Source organism: Rattus norvegicus, chromosome 4 (genome assembly GCF_036323735.1).
Source record: "Rattus norvegicus strain BN/NHsdMcwi chromosome 4, GRCr8, whole genome shotgun sequence".
Taxonomy (NCBI): domain Eukaryota; kingdom Metazoa; phylum Chordata; class Mammalia; order Rodentia; family Muridae; genus Rattus; species Rattus norvegicus.
The window spans coordinates 135,357,248-135,380,388 of NC_086022.1; the positions used below are offsets into that span (position 1 = coordinate 135,357,248).

General features: G+C 45.6%; 1 protein-coding gene and 1 long non-coding RNA gene across 3 annotated transcripts in view; one reads left to right on the forward strand and one right to left on the reverse strand.

Annotated features, from left to right (window-relative positions):
- Positions 1 to 23,141, reverse strand: part of Pdzrn3 (PDZ domain containing RING finger 3) — a 226,213-nt gene that overhangs the window by 30,166 nt on the left and 172,906 nt on the right. Inside the window, exon 1 of one of the 2 annotated variants that reach the window (XM_017592642.3) lies at positions 17,477 to 17,835. The exons of the other annotated variant lie outside the window; for it this stretch is intronic. Coding sequence (XP_017448131.1) covers positions 17,477 to 17,545 — 69 coding nt within the window. The 5' untranslated portion in view covers positions 17,546 to 17,835. Of the gene's footprint in view, positions 1 to 17,476; positions 17,836 to 23,141 lie in introns of those variants that run through there. 2 annotated transcript variants of the gene reach the window in all.
- LOC120102358 (uncharacterized) overlaps positions 663 to 23,141 on the forward strand; it is a 44,476-nt gene continuing 21,997 nt past the window's right edge. The window contains exon 1 of the long non-coding RNA XR_005503806.2: positions 663 to 17,442. This is a non-coding gene — a long non-coding RNA (uncharacterized LOC120102358). The remainder of the gene's footprint in view (positions 17,443 to 23,141) is intronic.

The window sequence follows — 23,141 nt, forward strand, 5'->3', positions numbered from 1 at the left end:
TTTGAGAAGGTGGGGACCCCCTGGATATTCCCCAACCATGGCACATCAAGTCTCTGTGGGGCTAGGTGCATCCTCTCCCACTGAGACCAGACAAGGCAGCCCCGCTAGAAGAACATACCCGATGGACAGGCAGCAGCTTTTGGCATAGCTCCTACTGCAGTTGTTTGGCGCCCACATGAGGACCAAGCTACATATCTGCTATCTGTGTGCAGGGAGGCGTAGGTCCAGCCTATTGTGGCATTCTTAATAGTCATTCACCATTAAAACAGTGTTACACTTGGTAGTTCTCCAAATGTTCATTCAGTCCCATAGGGACTGTTGGGTTTGTTTTTGTATTTTTCTCTCTCCCATCAACTTGTCCCAGGCAGAAAACTGCAGGTTCGGAGCCTATACGTGGAGGTCACCCTTGTGCAGGCTTCCTCAGAAGAGTGGATCTACAGTTGCAGCAATGGGATCACTGTGGAGACTAGTGTAGTGTGTGTGTGTGTGTGTGTGTGTGTGTGTAGTGTGTGTGTGTGTGTGTGTGTGTAGTGTATGTGTGTGTGTAGTGTGTGTGTGTAGTGTATGTGTGTAGTGTGTGTGGGGGCATTTTTGTTGCTTATGTAGCCAATATACAAAATTAAAGCACAGAACTCCTGAATCCTGCTCAAATTCTGTTTCTTTTCTCTTCTTTTTTAATTTCAATTTTAGTTCAACTTGGTAGGAAAATTTGGGCTGGAGGAGAAAATATTTACTTCTTTTCTCCTGTGTGAAAAACATTTCTGATCCTTTTGATCATTTCTTTGAGAATTTCATACAATGCGTTTTGATCAGACTTACTCCTCTCTCCCAATGCCTCCAAAATCTGTCCATACTTCCTTACCTGTTTGACTTTGTCCTATTTTGATTTTGTCTTTAAATCTAGTCAAACATGATAGCACAGGTCTATAATCCCAGTACATGAGGTGGGGTGGGCAGGAGAATGAGGAGTAGCGGGCCAGCCTTACTATCTAGTGAGTCTGAGATCGAAGGGTTTGGTTTGGTTTTCTTGGAGTCGGCATTAGTTGGCGGTTTTCTTATTTTGATTTTTTTGTTGTTGTTTCTTTGTTTCTGTTATCATTGTTGTTGTGGTTTTGATCTCCCGGCTCCAATATCATTTATAATAAATAGGAATATTCCATGTAGGGCTTGCACAAACACTAACCTGATGTATGTTTACTGAACATCCAAAATATTTGTAGTTTTTGATGCCTTTCCTCCAAAAGAGAGACAACTTTCATTACTAGAACGTATAAATCCTAAGTCATCTCTACTGAATTATGCAGGTACTGAATGGCCACTATGAGAAATTAGTGCGGAATTCTGGGAAATATTGGCTGTGTGCGAAGAACCAATGGGAACTAGTGGAGATGACTGCCTTTGAAGGCAGCTACGGGGGTTGGGGGGGAAGATTTAGAACCATCATGAATCAAAAATAAAGTTAAGTTTGTACTTCTTTCTCCTAGATTTATAAATGTGGCTGGCAAACGGGACAAAAAGAGTGATGGTGACATTCTTCGGTATTTATCACCCGTAAAGTAGGAAATAAAACGCCTCGCCCTCTCAACTTTGCAGTTGCTGAAGGGCTTTAAAGAATGGCCACATTATAATAATTGATTCTTGCCTTTTTTTGTGATTAGACCTTGAGAATGAGAATGGCAAAATAATTCCATATCTTAGCAGCCGAGAACGTCGGGGATGCAGGATTGGTGACGTGTTCGTTGAATGAGGCAGAAATTAAAATTAAGGCTTCTTGTGGACAGAGCAAACTGATTTAAAAGCACTACAAGATCCATGAGGTGTGTGCTAGGTGATTAAATGCTAGGAATGGATCCTTACAGTTAACAAAATGAAAGTTGGAAACTTGCTCTGAATACTGATTTTGTGCAGCCGAGTGTGTGTGTGTGTGTGTGTGTGTGAAAGAGAGAGAGAGAGAGAGAGAGAAAGAGAGACACAGAGAGAGAGACAGAGAGACAGAGAGAGACAGAGAGAGACAGAGAGAGGTCGTCCTCAATCACTTCTCAACTTATCTTCTGAGACAGGGTCTCTCACTGGATTTACAGCTCAGTAATTCAGCTAGGCTGGTTGGCCAGCCAGTGAGAACAGCAAGAATCCTAGCATCTCTGACTCCCCCAGAGCTGGGATTATAGACATTGCCCCTGTGACTTTCAACGTAGATGCTACTGATCTGAACTCGAGTCCTCACACTTGGGTAGCAAGCACTTTAACCACGGAACCTCCCCATTAACCATGAAGTGATTCTTCTTACGTCCGGAACCTTGTAAGCATGGTACTCAAGGTCTCCTGCACTGTGCGTTTCAGTTTACCCCACATGGGCTGCCTGAACATTAGTCACCTTCTCAGACACAACTCTACACCTCTGGCCCTGACTCTTCTGCCACATCCTGGAAGCAGGATCTGGACCCCCAAGTCCTTTCCTAGTCAATGGATAGTCAGTTAAACCTTGATTTCATTTTCATGTCTCAGTTTTAGTTACATATCTGGGTGATGGGTCCTCTGGAACACCGTGACTGTCAGTCATAGAGAGAAGCATCTTAATTGAGGTCACATGAAGAAGGTCTGTTTATTATTTTTTTATTGACATAAGGTCTTATTTAGCCCCCAATTGATTACATTGGCAAGGTTGGCCTTGAACTCTGATCCTCCTGGCTCCAGGTCCTAAGGGCTAAGATTACAGGCATGTGCCACCATGCCTGATTTACTTAGTGCTTAGGATCAAACCGAGGGCTTTGTGCATGCTAGGCAAGCACTCTACCAACCGAGCTGTGCCTATAGTTCAAGTGTCTGTGGAGATGCTGAAATAGCCTTTGGAATGCTCCAGCTGAGTTCTCACTGGGCTCCTAGGGGTTAGCCTGGCTCAGTCCAGCAACCTCTCATTTGCAGTGGAATTGCTGAAGAGTTTTAACCACGAACCCCGAAGGACTGCTATTTTGAAAGGAGGCAGAATACAAGTGAGTGTTCATGGGGATGCAGGAATTAGTGTTGTAGACACAGTCTCTCCAAGAGAGAAAAACCTGCAGCAGTTTCTAAGATGATTTATTAGACACTGGTAGAATTTGCTAGAAATCTACCAGGAGGAAATCATCTGGGAAGAAGTTAATGAACCAAACAAAACACTTGATAATGCAATTAGAATACTAGGAGACGAAGGGTTTTTTTTTTTTTTTTTTAAACCAGAGAGAAGGGGGATTCGGGGTGAGAACGTGGAGGCTGAGGTTGGAAAAAGAAATGTAACTAACTGTTTTCTGAGTATAGCTATCAGAGGACGGGAGGAGAAGATGGGCTGATGATTCAGTGCGGCGAGTCAGGGTGCCCAGCTGGGTAGAGACAGACTCTCAGCGTGGCTTCAGCTGAGTGCTGTGTGGCTCTGAGCAAAGCGACGAGATTGCTAGCGGCAAAAATCTGGACTCCCATCCCAGGGGATGGTGGAGACAGCCATGGGAGGACGCACACCGCACTCTAGTTGCTTGAGGCAACAGTAAATTTCCCCCCTGCTTTTGTTTGGGTCTGAGATTTTTTTCCCCTTTAAATCTCTTCTTAGCAGAGTTTGAAATCAACACAATAAACCCCTGTAAGCTATACATACTCTGCCCTTATTCCATTCAGCCTCACAGATGACCCAATGGCCAAACATGGTATCATCGCTGAATGTATATGGGGGAAATTTCTGGTCATGCCCTTGTCCTAGGCACTGCAATGTAGACCATAAATAACACAGGTTATCTTTGATTTATAAGAATGTGAGATCGAAATAAATATGCAAGAAGATGCGACTGCAAGCCCCATCTTCCCTATATTAGTTCTCTAGCATGGTAGGGATGTGTTTAATACTTTTAACGCCTCCCGCAAACATTCCTTCCTTTAAATATATATTGTGGTCACGCAACACTGTCTACTTTCCCAAGTGTTTTCATGCCCTCTAACTGGAGTGTTACATGTCAAGTGTGAGACTGCCCTGTGGAACAAAGCCAGCATGGGAGATGTACACATGAGAGAGCCTTATTGAGATACCTGCCCTTGACGACCACAAGCGCCTCCCGCTCTGTAGTGTAGCCAGGCTGACAGCTCTATGCGTCCAGCCACAGTGCCCAGGCACTTCCAGTCTCAGCCCCTTTGGCACTCCTAGCCCTTGTCATGGGTCATTACTGCTCTGGGAGAATCTGGTGGAGGTCTCTCCCTGTCTTTGGGTAGCAATTACTATGAGGACAACGACCATTCAAGTTCCACATTATGTTTAGTGACTCTCTACCTCGTAGAAAGGAAGTGTTCAAAAATAACATGAAGAAATGCTGAACCTGGAACATCTTTCTCCTAGCGATCTATACATTTGCGCCACTATGCATTTCAAAGAAATTTTGCTCTTACCTGCTTCTCCTAAAACCCATTCTCCATTGTTCCTTTCAAAGAAATGACTTAGCACCAATGATGACCTAATGATGTTCAAGAAAGTTGGCCTTTCTAGATGCACATCCATCATTATACCTGTCTCCATGGATACTTGTAACCCACAATTTTGGAAGCCTCACTTCCCTTAGTGTTGCTCTATCTTTTGGTCCCCAGAGCTTTGACTGCTCCTGTGATGTGTCCACATTCAGAGCTGCCACCATACCTTAGAGTCTCTAGACACAGCATAGTCTTGACCACTGCCAGCATCTAGAAGAACTTCACTTGTGCTTTGAAGGAAGACTGTAAGGTTCACAGAAGCCCAGTCACTGTTCTACAATTTCCCAGTGACAAAGCCACAAGCTTTTAGACATCCTGGTGATTCTAGATTGGGACAGTGTGCAGTGGAATGCCCCTCCTTCTTCAACAATAACCAGGTAGACTTACACATGAGTAAGATTTCACCCCAACACCCTTCTGCACCTCCAAAGCTGCAAGCCACTCCCTTTCCTGTGCACATACCTTTGTGCTGCAGCTGTAGCAGAGCCAACCTCATCCCTCTCTAGAATGCAAGCCACCTGGTGACAGGGACCAGCCTCTCCCTCCTCTGGTATGGTGACAGGTAGGAGATATCTATTGATATGTGCTGGAGGAACCCATGGCACACCTGTCACTGAGTTGGACAGTCCTGTGTCACAATCCTGTTTCTGTTACCCACTGGCTGGGTGACCTCAAGCAAATCAGTCATTCTACAGCCTCAACTGTCTCATCTTTAAAATGGAATAACAAGAGTGTCTGTACCGGGAAGGGGCTGGAGGATGACATATCCTGTCCCTAAAGTGTGTCCGTGACAATCATTCTCCACAGTAGGGCATCATGAAGATGACAACCAAAATATCTTGACAAAAGACACAGCACCAAACCTCCTCATGTTTTCCTAACTGTGGTTGGACAGGGACTCTGAAGCCCTCAGCTAGAGGGAAAGGCTCAATGTTTGTGCTAATGTCTCACTGGTGATTTCCTTCCTCCTTTGGTCTGGGGGAACCAGGTTCTAGACCTTCAATGAGATGCTTTAGTTTATGTTATTAGGGAGAAGTAAACCAACACTCAGGATGATACAGACTTTAAATATGTAGCCCAGTGATACAAAACCTGGATGTACAAACTTTCCATGGAAACAAAACAAAACAAAACACCCCAGAGAAACAGAGAAAGGCATCCCTTGTTAACAAGTTACTCCAAGCAGGAATGTACGGCTATGGCTTTACATGGAGAATGTGGTAGCCGGTGTCTTAAGTTGCACAGAGCCTGCACTACAAGGTACACCTGGCAGTCACTTCATCACTACATAAAGTGGAACACAGCGGATGTGGGGTAGTGTGACTGTGGGTGGGTGGGGCTGACATGTTTTCCTTCCCACCTCCTGTTGGCGAAAATATTGCCACAAAGGAGAATAACTTCCTTCTACCTTTCAGAGACTCCCCAAATAGAAAACAGCTGCTTGATAAGGCAAAATTGGCTTGTAATTTTCTGAGTTTCCTTTTATTAAGATGCATGCCACTTTTAATGTAATATGCCTTGGCACTGTGGGTGGATAGGGGAATAGATGGTTGCCATGTATGGAAAAACAGGAGCGCGTTGTCAGGATAAACTGCTTAACACGCTGGGAGAAAACTGTGGTTCCCCCAGATGTCTCTCAAATTAACTCTGAGCCCATTGGTAGGAGGCTGTGCATAGTAAATCTTGCCTGTGTTATTCGGGTCATGTGTTCCTTTTCAAGAAAGAGACATGCTTGGGCCTTCAGATTTCTTTAGCCAGAAGCATGCAAAATGCAGGGGACGTGTGTGTAAAAAGATGAGCTCTAACCGGAGTCTGATGGATGCCTTCTTTCTTTTACAACAAATGCTATTGCATGGGAGAGGAATTTTACTGCTGGAGAACATGTCATGTTAGGAAAAATGAAAACAGCATTTTATGCTCTTCTCTCCCTCTCTCTTTCTTTGGTAATACTGGAGATTTGAACTTGGGGTCTTGTGCACACACTTTACCATTGAGCTATATCTTCAGCCCAGCATTTATATATATGCACGGGTCTATGTATGTATCTATGTACTTGTGCATATGTGTGTAAGACACGTGTGATTGCACATGTGTGGAAACTAGAGGTTAACACCAGGTGTCTTTCCTGATCACTCTCCACTCTCTATCTACTGGGGCAGAGAGTCCCTCCCTAAACCTAGAGCTCACCAGTCTAGTTTTCTAGCTAGCCAGTTTGCTATAGAGATCCTTCGTTTCTACCTCCTGAGCACTGGGGTTGGACGGGCTGCCATTTCGTTACTTCTCAGAAATGGTATTTACATTTATTTTTTTATTACAAGTGTGCATTCTATGTATGGCACTGTGGGGAGACATGTATGTGCCATGCCACATATTGAAAGGTCAGAGGACAACTCGTGGAGTCAGTTCTCTCTTTTCACCCTTATGTGGGTTCTGGACCTTAATGAACTCAGGTCACCCAGTTTCTGTGGTGAGTGATTTACCTATTGGACCATCTCAGGAGCACTTTACACTTTTAAAAGATCTTCATAGCTATCCAATCTCATCTCCCTCTGAATATTTATGATTTAGATTCCTTCAGAATTTGGGGTAGGAGGAGATTTAAATATACATGTTCTTGGGTCTCAACAGTTGTATTAAAAATTGAGTAAATGCAAAGACATCCAAGGTAATAGATATCTAAAGAATGCTACCATGCTACCCATTTGAACTCACTACCCCTTGAGAAAAATGTTGCCAGCTTGATTGACAACTAAAGTACCAGGACTAGCCAAGCGAACAAAGTGGCCTTGGGGAAGGACTTGCTGTCCCAGTCATCAGGAATCACTGTATAGCTGTAGAGCCAAGTAATAGCTACTGAATGCCCGATCAACAGGACAGAATAGGAAAGCCAGGGGCGGGTTCCAACACATGGAAACACTGACATTTCCTCTTCATGGGTGGAGAGCTGGACTTTTATCTAAGGGATACTAGAAGATTCATTGATGAAAAAAAAATGGATTTGGACTCCAACCCTGCATCATACACAAAGGCACAGAGAAAGACAAGACTGATGAAAATCTGCACATCAACTTATAAAATATGCATGGAAGAGAATAAAGGAGGGTATCTTTATGGCTCTGAGGTAGAAAACACACTTTCTAACAGATGCAAAATGCAAACCACAATAAAAAAGATGTATTTGCTTCCTTGGAAAATGTCAGAAAGACACACAGACCTCTGCAAGTATGGAAGAAACTTTTCAGTACTTTGATTTAATGAGTTGGTATATACACTATGTCTTTAAAAATCCCGAAAGCCAAGAGAAAAAGATAGAAAAGCCCAACAGAGAAATAGAAACTTCAGCAGGCCATTTCGCACACAAAAAGGAAACTTAAATATAGAAAATACACATAACACATAAAATCTGGAACCTCATTATAACATGCTAAAGAGACACAATAACCATGAGGTATATCTCTCCTTAGTCACTTGAGAAACTGAGAGGTCAGCTGACGCTAAGTGTTGGCTGTGTTATTGTGGCCGGTGGCTTGATGCTGCTTGTATTCTAATGCTAATTTGGGACCCCCACACTAGTTGCCCCCGAGATGAACACTGATTGGTAAAAAAAGATGCCAAGAGCCAATAGCTGGGCAGAGGAGACATAGGCAGGGTTTGGGTTTGAGGGCTTGGGGTTGGAGAAGAGGAGGAAGAAGAAGCCTGCCTTGGGTTAGGGGTCAATAGAGCACAGTCCTGAGGGCTGCCTAATTGTGGCTAAGAGAAACCAAAATGGACCATAGTATATAGTAAGTAAAAACCCGGGGTTATCGATAGGATAGTAGATTTTAGCAGCATGGAAGGTAGGCAGCTACCCAGATACTGTACTAATTAAGACTTATTGTAAATATAAAGGCGATGGGTGTGTCTCTCATCTGGGATCTCAATAACCAAAGGCAAAGTCGAAACCCCGGGCTGGGATTTTTAATAATTATCACTACATATTATATTCACTTTCCTCTTGGTGATGATGTAAGATGAGATGATGTCTGTGTGATGAGGTAGATTGACTTGGCGGAGGGGGACACAGTTGCAGATGACAACATGATCCCTCAGAAGTGTCACTGAGCTATAACAATACCACTTTTAGGTGAATGTATGTGCAAGGGAGGCCTGACGCTCTCCCTTCAACGCTTTTCTTCCTGCACTCTTTGTCTCTCGCTAGTCACCCGTACTTCTCCCAGAGCACTGTCTCTTCAGGGACAGCATCCGGTCTAGCAGCCACACATAGCACTTAGGAATGGAGCCTGAGCCCCAGGGTTCTAATGAGCCCTGGAGGAGACTCCAACGCAAGGTTTGGTTTGAGAAAAACCTTAGGAGAATTTTTGAACCTTGAGACTGGTTTAAGGATGCAAACTCAGGTAAGATTCTTTTCCCTACATTTTGTAATTTTGATAAGTTAAACATCAAAGAGACAAGAGGTTAAAAAGGAAAGTAGTGTGAGAGAGTGTCTTTCATCCCCTTTGAGTACTGGGATGGGGGGGTGAGGTGAGGGAGACACGCATAGAGTGGAGATTTGCATGGAGATCAACTTGAAGTACCTTCTTAAAAGGTTCAGCCTCTAATGCAGCGGTTCTCAACCTGAGGGTCATACCCCCTTTGGGGGTCACGTATCCCCATACCCTGTCTATCAGATATTTATATTACAATTTATAACAGCAAAATTGCAGTTGTGAAGTAGCAACAAAATAATTTTCTAGAGGCCTCCACAACATGAGGAAGTGTTTCAGAAGGCCGCAGCATTAGGAAGGTGGAAAGCTGCTCCTCTAATGGTTAGTCTAACCCAACGCAGAAGACGCATGCTGAACACATGCAACAGGAGAACCACAAGTGCTCGGTTGATGGTTAACTTTCACTGTCAGCTTGACAGATTTAGGATCATCATGGAAATACACCACTGAGTGTGTTCATGAGGGAATTCCCAGAAATCCATCTTTGATATGGAAAAGCAGGAAAAATCTATCCTTGACATGTCCCCATGTCCCATGGGCTCTTGGGCTGAATGAAAAGGAGACAGAGAGCTGTACGCTAGCATTTGCCTCTTTGTGATTCTTGGTTGTAGATGTGTGCACCGTGACCAGCTGCCCTGTGCCGTGTCTTCCCACTGTGAGATGGCCTGTACCCCAGAACTGGGAGCCCAAACAAACTCTTCTCCCTTAGATTGTTCTGATAAGGTACTTGATCTCAGAAAGGGAAAAAGTAACTAAGAAAATGGGTCAATGTTTTCATTTTTTAATTTTTTTTTTGTGGTCCTGGGAATGGAACTTTGGGCTGCACACTCTGCTCTTAAACTATTCCCCAATCCCAGCCAATGAGGCTTAATTGGCAGACCCAGTGAGAAGGTGACCTGAGCTACCGCCCCTGGAAGTGGGGCCAGCCATCATGTTTTGTCATTCTGGGCACAGCTGTATGGCTCAGCAGCAGGAGGATGCTGGTTCTCCTCCTCAGAATTCTGAAAATAAAGAGTAGCAGTGTCTGTCCTAAAAATACATTCTATTCTGGCAGAAGTCTGCCTTTCGCCATCCACATTGATGGAAATCAATTATATCACTGTCCTAATTACTGTTGTAAGGGGAGTATCTGCACAAGCAGGAGGAAGTGTGGATTGAGCAGGAACAAGGATGGTGCCTCAGTAGGTGCTGGGGACAGCACAAATGGTGGCGCTGTGGGTGCGCATGGAAATATATGATTAACCTATTTCACATGTGTGAGATGGACATTATTGAATAGCTTACTTTAGAAATGTTATTGAGCAAGGACTGGGGATATGGCTTATGGTTAAATAAGTCAAATCTGTGAGTTCAACTCTCAGTACTGAAGAAACAACAGTTTCTCAAGCAAAATAACTTTTAAAAAGCCAACAGATGGTTAAACTTTCCGTCTGCAATGTGACTTCTGTGCTGCCTACGCATCTAGCACGGACTTCCGAAAACCTGCCAGAGAAGTGTTGGTCCAGCTTCTTCCAAGATTTTCGGCTTAACTGAGAAGTGAGACCAGTGTGAACATGCACCGTGCTCCCTAGGGCTCATGGGATATGGTTTGATTGATGATGGCCCCGGCCCCTGACATGCTGACTCTCAGGGCTGGGTCCTGCTGCTCTGGGATCACCTTTGAGAATTAATAAGTTAAGGGAAACACAGAGAGAATCTTCCACAGTCAGATAAACTGTCTTCCCTCTTTAACTCAAGTCAAGAGTTGGGTGCAAAGGCAGTTGCACATTTCTGCCAATGATTTCCCTTCATTCCTGCACTGTTTCAGCTTGTTCTTGACTCTGAACTGATATAATCATAATCATTGGAAAGATATTTTCCTGCTAGGCAGGTGACCAGATATGTCAGAGGAACCTTTCCTCTGCAGTTTACCAATGGACTCATAACTCAGTGTGCCCTTGGGTGCCCTTGGCGAGCTCGAAGAAAAGTGGGTCATTCCGAGTAGGACAAATTCACTCGTGACACTTGTCAGGGCAGCTCTCGACGGTCAACAGCTCAGCTGACTACATTTCACTAACAGTATGACACCTGTCACATAAATGAAGGTGCTTCTGTTAGGAGGTGGGTTTTCTAGGCTTTGAGACCTGAGCTGCTTTTCCTGCTTGACCCCACAGCGGTCAGAGAACACAGGGTACAAGGTATGGCGTTACTCAGAACGGCTGACGGCATTCTTTCCTGTATCCTCCACCCCTACCATTTAACCATCCTTAATGAGCACAACGGAACTCATCCATTAAACCTGCATTTCTTTTCTTGCCTCCATCATGTTTCTTCTTACCCATCATGGCAGGTGTGTGGGTGACAGGAACACAGAGTGACGGGCTGTAGTTTCCCCTGTAGACCTATCGCACCCATCTCATTGGCAACAGAGACGGGGGCTCATTTGTCATTGATAAAACCCACCTCGGACCAAGGTGGGACCCATTTAATACGGTTCTCATTCGGAATTTGGGAAAGAGGTCTTGATGGTTACTGGGTTACGTGGCAAGACTGGGGCACCCCAGACAATGATGTACCTCATGATGATGACATTTTTGGGGTGGGTGGGAGGCTGGAGACAGGTGATAAGTTGTAGCAACTACTAGGAAGGGGACTACTGCAAAGTCTTAAGAGGGAGGGATGAAGGTAAGTACAGGAACTGAAAGAGGTCCCCAGGACCAGGGCAGATAAATAACATCAGGAAGCTTATGGAGATGTTGGAAGGGGCTCAGGGACACCATTTTGAAGGTCACCATGGAGCAGCTCCCTTTATTCTAATGGCTCCAGGGAGTCAATGACCAAAGGCTGAGTAGAAGATCCTTGGCACATGGCTGGTTGAGCCCTAGGGCTGAGTGAACCAAATAACAAAAGCTATGCCATCCCTTCTACCCTCCGGCCTCACCGCCTGGGCCCAGTCACTGTCGTACGTGCAGTTCCTCCTCCTCTTTCTACATACGGACTGACCGTACCTGTTTCTCATTCCTCAAAGCCACTAAAGAATCCAAGGTGCTCAGGCAGGAATATTTGGAGGATAATGCGACTTCCTGAATTCATAGTGAAATGGGGACGACAACATTAATATGATGACACGGATGTGAGGCAGAGAGACATGAAGGCAACTGTCAGTGGGCAGGGCACGGCAGGCACACTCTGTAGGGATACATTAGTGATCTGTGGCATCGAAGGGATGCTCAGTATAGGGAAACGGTAGTGCTCGGAAGCACAGTGGCTGCTTTAGAGGGACAGGAGGGTATTGTATGGCATGGTAGAATTCCTCAGTGTGGGGACGCACTGGTTCTTCAGAGTGGAAAGGCGTGGCTTGGTGGGAAGGTTCATGCAGGGATTTAGCGGTGGACAGGGCATGGGGGAAGAGGGCATGTGGAGACAGAGTAATACTCCAGGGCACGGTGAGGTGAGAAGGCTCTATGTAGAGATCCAGCTGTGGGTGGGGCATGGTGGGAAGGCTCCATGTAAGGATGCAGGGCTGGCACAGGGTGGGGATGTTTCATACAGGGATGGGGCAGTGGGTATAGCATGATGGGAAGACCCCATGCAGGGATGGGGCATGCATGATGGGAAGGTTCCATGCAAGGCCTTGATTCCACCTCAGGCCAACAAGTTTTCATTTCCTAACACTAAAGCAATGTATGATCCACTGTTTATCAATGAGAAAATAACATGTGGTGACAGATACATACACACATTTAAACGGTGCCTCTTGTGGCCACACACAGTTCTGTTCTCATAAGGGACCTCAATTTACTTAGGTGGAAAGAGATAACCTAATTTCAAAAAAAAAAATCTGTATTTCCAAAAGGAGTCTCACGGAGTTACTCAGGCTAGCCTTGAGCTCACTCCGTAGCCCAGGGAGTCCCAAACTTGTGATCTTCCTGCCTCTGCCTTCTCCTGCAGCTGGGGTGACAGACTTGGACTGTGAGGCCTGGGTAAGCCCTCTGTATCCAAATCTATTTCACCCAAGATGAATTCAGAAGGAAAACTAGCATCAGAAACAGTGCTTTGAGCATTGACAGGCTGCTTGAGCAAACACACTCCTATTTGCAGGAAATCCTGGCCTGGTTCAGCACTGCTGTGTGGAGGTCAAGTTTATGTTCATCCAATTAACTGCCACTGACTCTGTCCGTACTTAATCATACCATGGCCCGGCTGCTTCACAGCCGACTCACAGTTGCTCTACTGCCGTAAACTCTTCTAATTGAGTATTGCACACAGCTAATTAAATATGAAAACAGGATTGTGTGCAGTCAAGTTTCCAGCCTGCCTCATAAACTTGCTGATTCTAATTTGTATTTACCAGAGAAATCCAGGCTTTCCTCGCCTACTAGTTAATAGGTTGATAGGGAAAGGGTCACAAACAAGGACAGTTGCTATGTTCTGGGACAACACTGTTACCGGGTAAAGTCTATGCCTTTTAAAAACTAGCCACTCTGCTGTAGAAAACACAACTTTAATCTTAATACAACAAGACAAAAGGCCAGGGCTTTTAAAGACCATTTGGGGAAATGCCTGGAAGGCTAGTGGGAACCTTCCACTACTTTGGAGGTTGTTTCTCTTTGCCCACCACACGCCCTCCTCATGGCTTGACTGAGTGAAATGACAAGTTGCAAGGGGATCTGTTATGATAGTCCAGGCACTTCAACAATGCAGGTGAAAGCAATCTCAACACACATGCTCTCTGTCTCTGTCTCTCTGTCTCTCTGTCTTTGTCTCTCTGTTTCTGTCTCTGTCTCTGTCTGTTTCTCTCTCTCTCTGTCTCTGTCTCTGTCTCTGTCTCTCTCTCTCTCTCTCTCTGGTATGTATGTGCAGAAGTGTCTGTGTGCATGTAGGGGAGAGGTCAACCTCTAGCCTAATTCCTTAACAGCCACCAACTTTGTTGTTTGACACAGGTTCATGACTGGGAAGTCTCTATCAGAAGTATTTCCTTGTTGTCTCATCACAATCTCAAAGACTACTTATCTGAGCTCGTGGGCTCTTCCTGGCTCTGCATTCTCAGCCCTGTGATTACAAGTGAGCACAATTAAACCTGGCTTCCGTGAGTGTTGGGGATCGAACTTGTGTCCTTGTGCTTGCACTGACTGTACTCACTTTATCCCAGCTGAGTCTCTCTGTAATGTTGGTCATGTATTCACAGACATTGTTGAACATGATTTGTGTAAAGAAAGGCTCTGAGACCTGAGAATTGTGGTGCAGATGTGACACCCAACCCCACTTATGATTCCTCTGCATGTCAATTGCTTCATCTTTGATTGGGGATAATAATATCTCCTGTCTCCGAGCGGCTGTGTGGATTCCATGGGAAACCAGATGACTGGCATTTAGCGTATTGCCAGTGCACACTAAGCACGCTGTAGGTAATGCTGTAGATGTTTGCAAGTGTGCTTTCTTTCTCAGTTTGAAAACTGGCACGCAGACTTTAGGTAAGTGAGCTAGTTACACTTTCTTGTTGGAATCAGAATTCCCTATCAGAATTATTTCCCTGTTGACTCATCGAAGTCTCAAAGACTACTAACATTGCACAGACTTCCCAGGGGACTTTTGGAGACATGCTACCTCTGATCTTTTCTATCCCCTTCTCTGACTCTCCACAGGAAGACCTGTGAAAGACCCAGCTGGCATCCTGCCTGCCATGGAGTCACAGACCTGCTCACAGAGTCACAGACCTTGCCATGAGTATTTTCCTTCCTTTTTTCCTTCCTTTCCACCCATAACTTCGTACCCACTCTTATCTGGCTTTCAGCCTCGGAGCTGAGAGGCTAGAACATGAGATTCTCTGTGCTATCCGATTTCCCCAAGTAGAAGATTATACCCTGACCACCTCCAGGTATCTTTCTTTTGGACTTCTTTTGCTTTCCCTTGCAAAAGGGGGTTGAAGTTGCCTGATAGGCTGATCTTTGCAGTTGCTAACTGAAACTTCCCATTTCCAGAATGCAGGGATTCGATGTTGAGGCCCCCACTCAAATACTGCAGGTATAAAAGCCCAAGAATCTGTAGCCCTCAACTGCTCTGACAAGCCCCAGGGTAGGAAGAGGCTTGCCTTGTCTCCTCAGAAGTATTTAAGAATCCCCCGGGGTCTCACATCCTTGCTGTGATACCGTTTAACAAGCAGGCAAGTTGGGGAGTTGTTGCTGTTGTTGTTCTAATGTGATTAAAGCTACAATAAGGTGTGTGTGTGTGTGTGTGTGACAAGAGGCAAAGCCATTGTTCCGCACCATTACGCTCACAGCAGCACCCCAAAGAAATTACAGGCAGCTTGCCCATGGCCCTAATGAAGAGCATCCCTTTGAATTATCTCTGGATGAGGAAAGGATCAAGCCAGAGCCTTAGAATATTTGATCCTCTTTGTGCGGCGGTTATGAAGGCTTACTGAAGCCAGACGCACCGGACTTTCTGGAAGTGTAATTTATGGAAACCTTAATTTCTCTGTTCTAATAAGGTTTTGCATAATAAGGGTGAGGACACAATTACTAATTCCTGCAAGTGTTTTGTGAATTCCTCTGTGCTACGGTTCAGGCGCCCAAAGAATAGGCAGAAGGACAGGACGGATTTTACTTAGTTAGCTCGAGGGTAGGTTGGTCTGAGAAGTAGTTTGGGCCCCCTGAAAATAAATCTGCATGGCTCCCTAAACTGCTGACAGCATGTATTTCAGACGGAAGTCATTTATCAGCAACTCACCGAACGATACTGCAGACAGAAATAGCCCCACAAAATTTTACCTAGTAAAAACCAAACGGAATCTAGACTCCTTCTTTTAGGACTGCACTCTGGGCTGAAGAGCATAAATAATAAGGTTGAATAAAAAATAAGTTGGCACAGATTTGTTGTAGATATCATAAAGTTGAACTTGGGAAGGTGTTCACTAGTTTCAATGTATACGAAATTCACCTGAATGGAAGCTACACGATAGGTTTGGTGCTGATGATAAAAACCAAAACCAAACCAAAAAAAAAAAAACCCAAACCAAACCAAACCAGGCACAGAGTTTTGAAAACTACCATTGAACGTATTCCCTTTGTGGTAGCCCAGCCTAACATAGCACACGGCTTAGCCAATGGGGTTTGGTGCTCAGCTCAACTCACTTCTAAGTGTTTGGCTTGAAAAGAGAGCCCCCAGATCGTCAGGTAAACTGAGGCCTCGAACCCACCATGTGGTCATGAGGGATGGGGGCCAGATCATCAGTGGTGGCAGTACTGTTGCTCAAGTCCTCCCATATATCCCCAGACTGCTGGGGACAAGTCTGCCCCACTAAGTCCATAGAGTTGGAAGCCAAGGATATTTCTAAGACTTAAGAAGCTTGTTTGCAGGACAGAAGCAGGTGGGACAGTTCAAGAAAAAAAACTTAGGATGTTTACGCTGACCCTTTATATGCCTTACTGCAGAGAGCTGACAGACATACAGACAGACACACACACCTCTTATTCACCCAGCATCCTTAGATTTTGCTCACCAGGCACATTCAGCTGTCTTCCTGTGTCTTGCTAGGGACACCCGCCCTCTAGTGGCTGACGAGAAAATGACACACAACTAACCAAATTCTTTTTAAAGTCAAGCCTTTTTTTTTTTTTAAATTAATTAGCCATTTGTAATGAACCAAGAAGCACATACCCACTTTGTTTTTTTGCTTGCCTTCATGTTATTCTACTATAATGATTTTAAAAACTTACCGGACTGTTACTTTCTGTTCACAGAAATTATCTCTTAAAGGAGCCAAACTGATTCAAGAGGAAAATCCTTAATTGCTGAGCTAGGTTAGCAAGAACCAAGTCAAACCACCTTGTTCAAGGGGCTTGAAGACTTAAAAGAAAATGTTCAGCATGGATGTAAAGTAAGCTATCTGGGCTATATTGAACATATCCCCTGACAAGTCAACTGAAATTTCATGTTGTGACGTAGCAGCCGTGACAGATCACCTGCTGAGGGTGACAGTCTGTGAGACCAAAATCACTTGCTTCAGAAGTTGCTAACATTTGCACAGAGAGACGTATGCAAGTGGTGGCAAGTGTGAGGTATAAATGTGAGCCACATGTCCCAGTACAAGACGCTGCTGAAAGGAGGACTCAGCAGAGGACTTTGCTCCCCTGTAAGCAGTTCCTTAAAACTGTTTTAAACAGACACAAAAACTGCAAACATCCATCATCCTCCCCACCCCCTTCCCCAACTTGTTCAAAGGATGCCTGCCTGACCACTCTCTGACCCTGTCGGCTGGCCACTGTGTAGAGTCTTTAGTTGTCATGGAGCTTTGTGACACGGTTACTTCAAACACATCGCAAGACCATCAACAGCTATTTAGACTCTCAAAAGCAAGCACCCGGAAAGCTGCTAGGAAGCACATTTCTTAAGAGAGTTCACAGAACATCTCCGGAGAAGTCGGCAAGGCAGGCTTAGACAGAACACAAGCACACCCAGAAATTCCCGATTCCTGCCCCGGGAGGGATGCCGCCAGGTGAGTACCGCGGAATAACCTGCCGCGCTGTTACCTGGCAAACTTCATAGAGTAATTTGTACTGCTCCTCTTGCTTCTGCGCGCTGCACAAGCTGCATCCCATGTTTGGAGGAATGTCAAAGAAAGCCTTCAGGACCTCCAGCGCCTGAGAAGCCACTCCCTCAGCATGCAGGCATTGACCGGCTCTCTGAGAGCCTCAGGTGAGTCAGGCAGCTACAAAGCCTCACGCGGGCATGGCTCTCCGAGGCTGCAAAAACAACTCTCTGCTTCCTCCACGCTGCCTTTCCTTCCCTCGCAGCATGCACGCACGCGCGGGAGCGCACACGCAGGGACACACACACACACACACACTCTGCTCCCTCCTCCGAGTGACTCTGGCAGCTGGATTGTGGTCCAATGCACACGCTATATATACTGCTGCTCATGCATATTAATCAGCTCTCATTGACTATTCATAACAGACAATGATACAGAAGCTATAATTGCCAACTATGACAGTTGAAATTTCTCTAATTAACAAGCAAGTGCTCCAGTGGTAGGGAATAATAAAAAGACACTAACAATTTTGCAAGCCATTTTCTGGCAGTTACAAATAAACATGACTGTATTTTTTTTTTCCAGCAGGGTCTCTTAGGATAATCCCTAATGCATTTCCGCTAAGTAGAAATTCATTTTTAAATGTATCATAAAATTTCTGATGATATAAAATGTATTTAATGCTGCAGATAATGATGGCACATAAACAGATTTTATGGAAAGGACATGTTTTGAATAATATTCCGATACTGTTTAGCACTGTACAAAGTTGTAGGGAAAAAAATTTCACCTATGAATAAAATATACAAATGTAAATTGCAAGCTAGATCCCTGAGTATGTAAAGTAGCTAGGGCTGGTGAGGAGAGACGCTGCCCTACAGGGGAGCAAGTGGATATTATTACCAACATACCCTGCCAATCCTCAAGGCAGCAGAAACTTCTTTGTCAAAGTGACCTGGAAGGAATAGAGGCTGCCAGCCTTGTGCCATCTCCTCAGATATGCAGATGCCCCAGATAATGCAGAGGTGACATTTCAGAGACAGTTGTCACTGGCTCGTACTACTTATGCTCCGGCATCCCAGGGCTGCCCAGGCTTCGGTAGTTGTGCCTAGTATTGTGTGTCAAGAAAGCAGGAAGAGGCAACAGTAAAGGCAGAAGGTGATAATGGACAGCACTGGGGAGGGGGGAGGGGAAGGGAGGGAAGGGGAAGGGGAAGGAGGGAGAGGGAGGGGGTTCTTCTGAAGACAATGTTTCTTGCTTTCCATTCAGTCTCTGTCCCACTGAACCGCTACATAAGCTTCACAGCTTTTAAAAACTACCTAAAAGCAACACCACCCACCCAAACAAACAGCGGAACACCTGCTTGCCCTCTGCCTGAATGTAACACATAGGTGTTTCTTCCTCACCCCCAAAAAACTGAAGGCTGAAAGTTCCCATACCTGCTTCCAGAGCAATCACCAAACCCCTCCTTTAATAAAGGGTGAACTGTCTGAGAACGACTCCCACATCCCCTGTCAAGAGGTGTCATGGGAGTGCAAGAATAATGGCTCCTTTTTCTGGGAGCCGAGACACACCTGAGATGTGAGTGAGCCTGTCCCAATTAACTCCTACTTAGGCTGGTGGCCAACAGGTGGGCAGGGGCCAATTTCTCAGACAGAAAATGAGGTGCTGCCTCTTGGTTGGGCTAGCTCACAGCTTTGATGGTCGGAGGGGAGGATGGTCACTTCCATTTTGGGTCCTTATCTGATGCTTCTGCCTCAGCTGGTACCAGAAGAGGCAGGCATAGACTGGATCGGAGGGTGGATCTGGGCTGGAGCCTTGATGGTTCACTGTGGAGGATTCTGGGAAGGATCTTATCTATCTAACAGCTTGTGAAGCCTCGTTCTCCTCATCTGTAGTGGTGGGCATGCTAACCAGATGTCTTATGGAGATATGTAGCCCCTCAGACACAAACTGGAGGTAGGACTTATCCATGCCCATGCTACTTCCTTACATCCAGTCCATCACTAAGTCTGGTCTGCTCGACCTCACTGGCCTCAGAGCCCTCCGGAGACTTCTAATCACATTTGGAAAAAAACACAAATGTTTCCCCAGGGATCCAGAAGGCCTGGCAAAATTTGGCCCTTGCCTGTCAATTAGCTGGCACTCTCCTCTTCCCAGCTCTGCATCTCACCACACTCCAAACCACCCACACCTTCTTTTGAGGAACAGTTCTCTTTCAAGGCTTTTAACCCTTTCCTCATCTCAGCCTATAGCAACCTTTGTGAGGAAAGCCGGTGCTATATACCTGCAGGCAGCCTCTACGGGGCATCGACTTCCCACTGTGTTTATCAATGTGTCGTATTACCATATTCCTTCCCTTAAAGACTATATATCCCTCCCGCCACCGCCATGTGTGTGCACATGTGCACGCAGGCCCACATGCAGAAGCCAGAGGTGACATCCCGTGCCCTCCTCTATAACGTCATATCTTATAAGACAGGGCCTCTCTCACTGCACCTGGAGCTTGCAGTTTTGACTGTGCTGCCTCGCAAGCCCAGTGACCCTCCTGTCTTTGTGTCACCCGTACCTGTACCTACTCCATGCACTGAGGGTTTCAGCAAGACATAGCCACATCTAGCTATTACATGGGTGCTCAATCCAAACCCAGGTCCTCATACTTGCCTGGGAAGTACTTCACCCAGGAGCCATCTCCCAGTTCCTGGGATAACTTCAGAATCAGCGATGATCCTGCTTACAGATGGTTTACTGTTTCCCTGCAGGAGGCTTAAGCTCCCGGGGGGGGGGGGGGGGTACTCTCACCACCTCTAACCTGGGGAAACACAGGTTGGCTAGCTGGATGAATAGGAGAGCCACCTGCCAGCTCCACAAAGCCGTGAATGCAAGCTGTGAGCACCATTATGGAACAGAAAGCACAGTGCCAGGTGTCCCTGGAAGGTAAGGCTGTCATGGCTGACTCCCTCCTTTTAAAGTTACAAGGACCCTTGGCTTCACAGTCTTTCTTTGTTTACTTACTTTCAAACAACCACAAATAAAAGTTGAAGTGAACAGAAGTTGAGTTGTTAGAGAATATATATATTATGTATCTTTCAAGTTATAATCTCAAGCTGAGAGAGTTGTAGTAGACACTCCACTGGGTTTCAGCACAGCGCCCGTTAAACACTGTGGATCTGGGAGCATTTTATAAGCTTAAAAAATGCCGAAGCAAGTTGTAGGTGCACACTTGTCATCCTCGCCCTGAGGCAGGAGGACTGCCACAAGATTATGGGCCATCCTGGGGTATATACAGCAAGACACAACCTCAAACAAAAAAGTCCAAAAGTATCAGGGTATTATCGATGTAACTATCAATGTTTACCGGAACGCAAGCAACCAGAAACTTAAAAGTCATTTGTTCATTAGTTCATTTAAGAATAGCAGTGACTGGCTGGGGGGATAGAGCCCAGTGAGTAAAGGGCTTGCTATGCAAGCATGAGGACCCAGGTCGAAGCCCCAGAGTTCATGTGAAGCTGGGTGTGGAAACACACATCTAAACCCCTGAGATCTTCTGGTGAGATGGGAGGCAAAACCAGGAGACATCTCAGACTTAGTTCATGGTCACCTAACCTGGTGTACACAGCGGCAAACAACAGTTTCAAACAGGGTAGAAGGTGGGCAGACTCTCTCTCTGTCTGTCTCTCTGTCTCTCTCTGTCAATGTCTCTTTCTGTCTCTCTCTGTCTCTCTCTGTCTCTGTCTCTCTCTCTGTCTCTCTCTCTCTCTCTCTCTCACACACACACACACACACACACACACACACACACACACACACGTAACAAACCCACAGCATAATTAACATAAAGAACATAATAGAAAGCAATGACTGGAGTTTTAGAGGGGCGGGGCAGCGTTTTACATTTTACCAAAATTCTCTGGTGTCTAGCATCACAGGAGATAGCAGATTAGATTGTCTCCGTTGCTGCTGTACCCCATGTCTGTGACAAGCATCATGCAGCTACTAGGAAATGCCGTTGGACTGTCTACCACTGATAGAATGCCAGGCAGAGAGAGAAACATACTCGGAGTCTGAGGCGAATGTGTTTGACCCTGTAGATGCTGAGAAACAAGCATCTAGGCCTGTGGGTGCCCAGGCCTTCCTCTGAAAAACCCTGTCTCAGAAGAACATTTCAATCGGTTGGGTATCACACACCTCCTTGCTGATAGTGAGGGAGACAGAATACACCAGACTGAGCTCTACACCCATTCTTGGCCTTAAAACATCACCCAGAATTAACACCGAGAACCTCTCATGTACCCACAGTGCCTAAACCAAGACTAACCAAGTCAACATCTGCACCAAGTGCCCTCTATTTGGGACAATTGCCTAGCACATGTACAATGCAGTCTCATTTCCAAAGTCTTGATAACTGAGCCTGTATGCACTATGGTCTATTCTGAGAGGGACTCGCTTGTGTAATGGAACACGCTAAAGCATTGAGCCACACTGACTCGGGTGGCAGTGTGAGGACACACACTGCAAGGGAAAAGGGAAAGAACTGCATGCTACACAAAGGCACACATTGGTGAAGATACTTAACGTCTTCTTCCGTTAGTAACTGCATTGTCTGAAAACCCTAACAAGCTCATCAGAGCACAGGACAATTTTCTCAGCTTACCCTGTACCGACCCACACCTGCCTCTTTCTGCCTTGTGGAATTTTTTTTTTTAAAAAGTGCAAGAAAGAGTCAGCAAAGATCGCTCAGTGAGACTGAGGAGCCCATTTGAAAGCGCTGAAGGGGCCCGGGGCATGTCTTTAGTAACTGGTCTTCAAAAATCTAGAGATCACTGGGGATTCTGCTGTCTCATTCTTTTGTCAATTTGACACAAGCCAGAGTTATCTGGGAAGACTTCAATTGGCCTGTGCTAAGCCTGTGGTGCATTTTCTTAATTGATGTGAGAGGGCCCAGTCCACTGTGGGCAGGTGTCACCCCTGGGCTGGTGGCCCCGGGAGCTAAGAAAGCAGGCAGAGCAAGGCTTCAGCAGCACTCTTCTATGGCCTCTGACCCAGTTCCTTGACTCAAAGTTTCCTGCCTTCAGTTCCTGCCTGACTTCCCTGAATGATGGATTCCAAGCTGTGGGACGAGGCCAACCCTTTCCTCCACAGGTTGCTTTTGGTTCTGGTGTTTTCTCATAGCCATAATAACCTGAACTAAGATGCGAGTGCTACTCTAGTTCAGCAGGTGTGGATGCGAGCTCACTTGAGTGTGACTGCTGAGTAAGCTTTCTAAAGGGGACATACTGTTTTCTGCAAGCCAACTGGGTTACCCTGTCTAATACCTGAAATAGGATCTTCCCATAGTCTCTGCTGTATAAAAAAAATGCAGGTGTCCTCAGACGATGCACAAAAGCTTCCTTATGGACTTCCTGGATGATGATATAAATGGATGTGGGATGACAGAAATGTTCTCCCGCAAACCTTTAGCTAGTTGGCTTGGTCCTAGCTAGTGTCGCCTTGGCCCTTCCCCAGAATGTTTTCCACTTCCTTTCAGATCACACTTACTAACTTGTCTTTCTCATCATTCCAATTTGCTTCTTCTCTCAGATCTTATTATCCATCATGGTCAGAGTATTCATTACGCACACACGCACACACACACACACACACACACACACACACACACACAC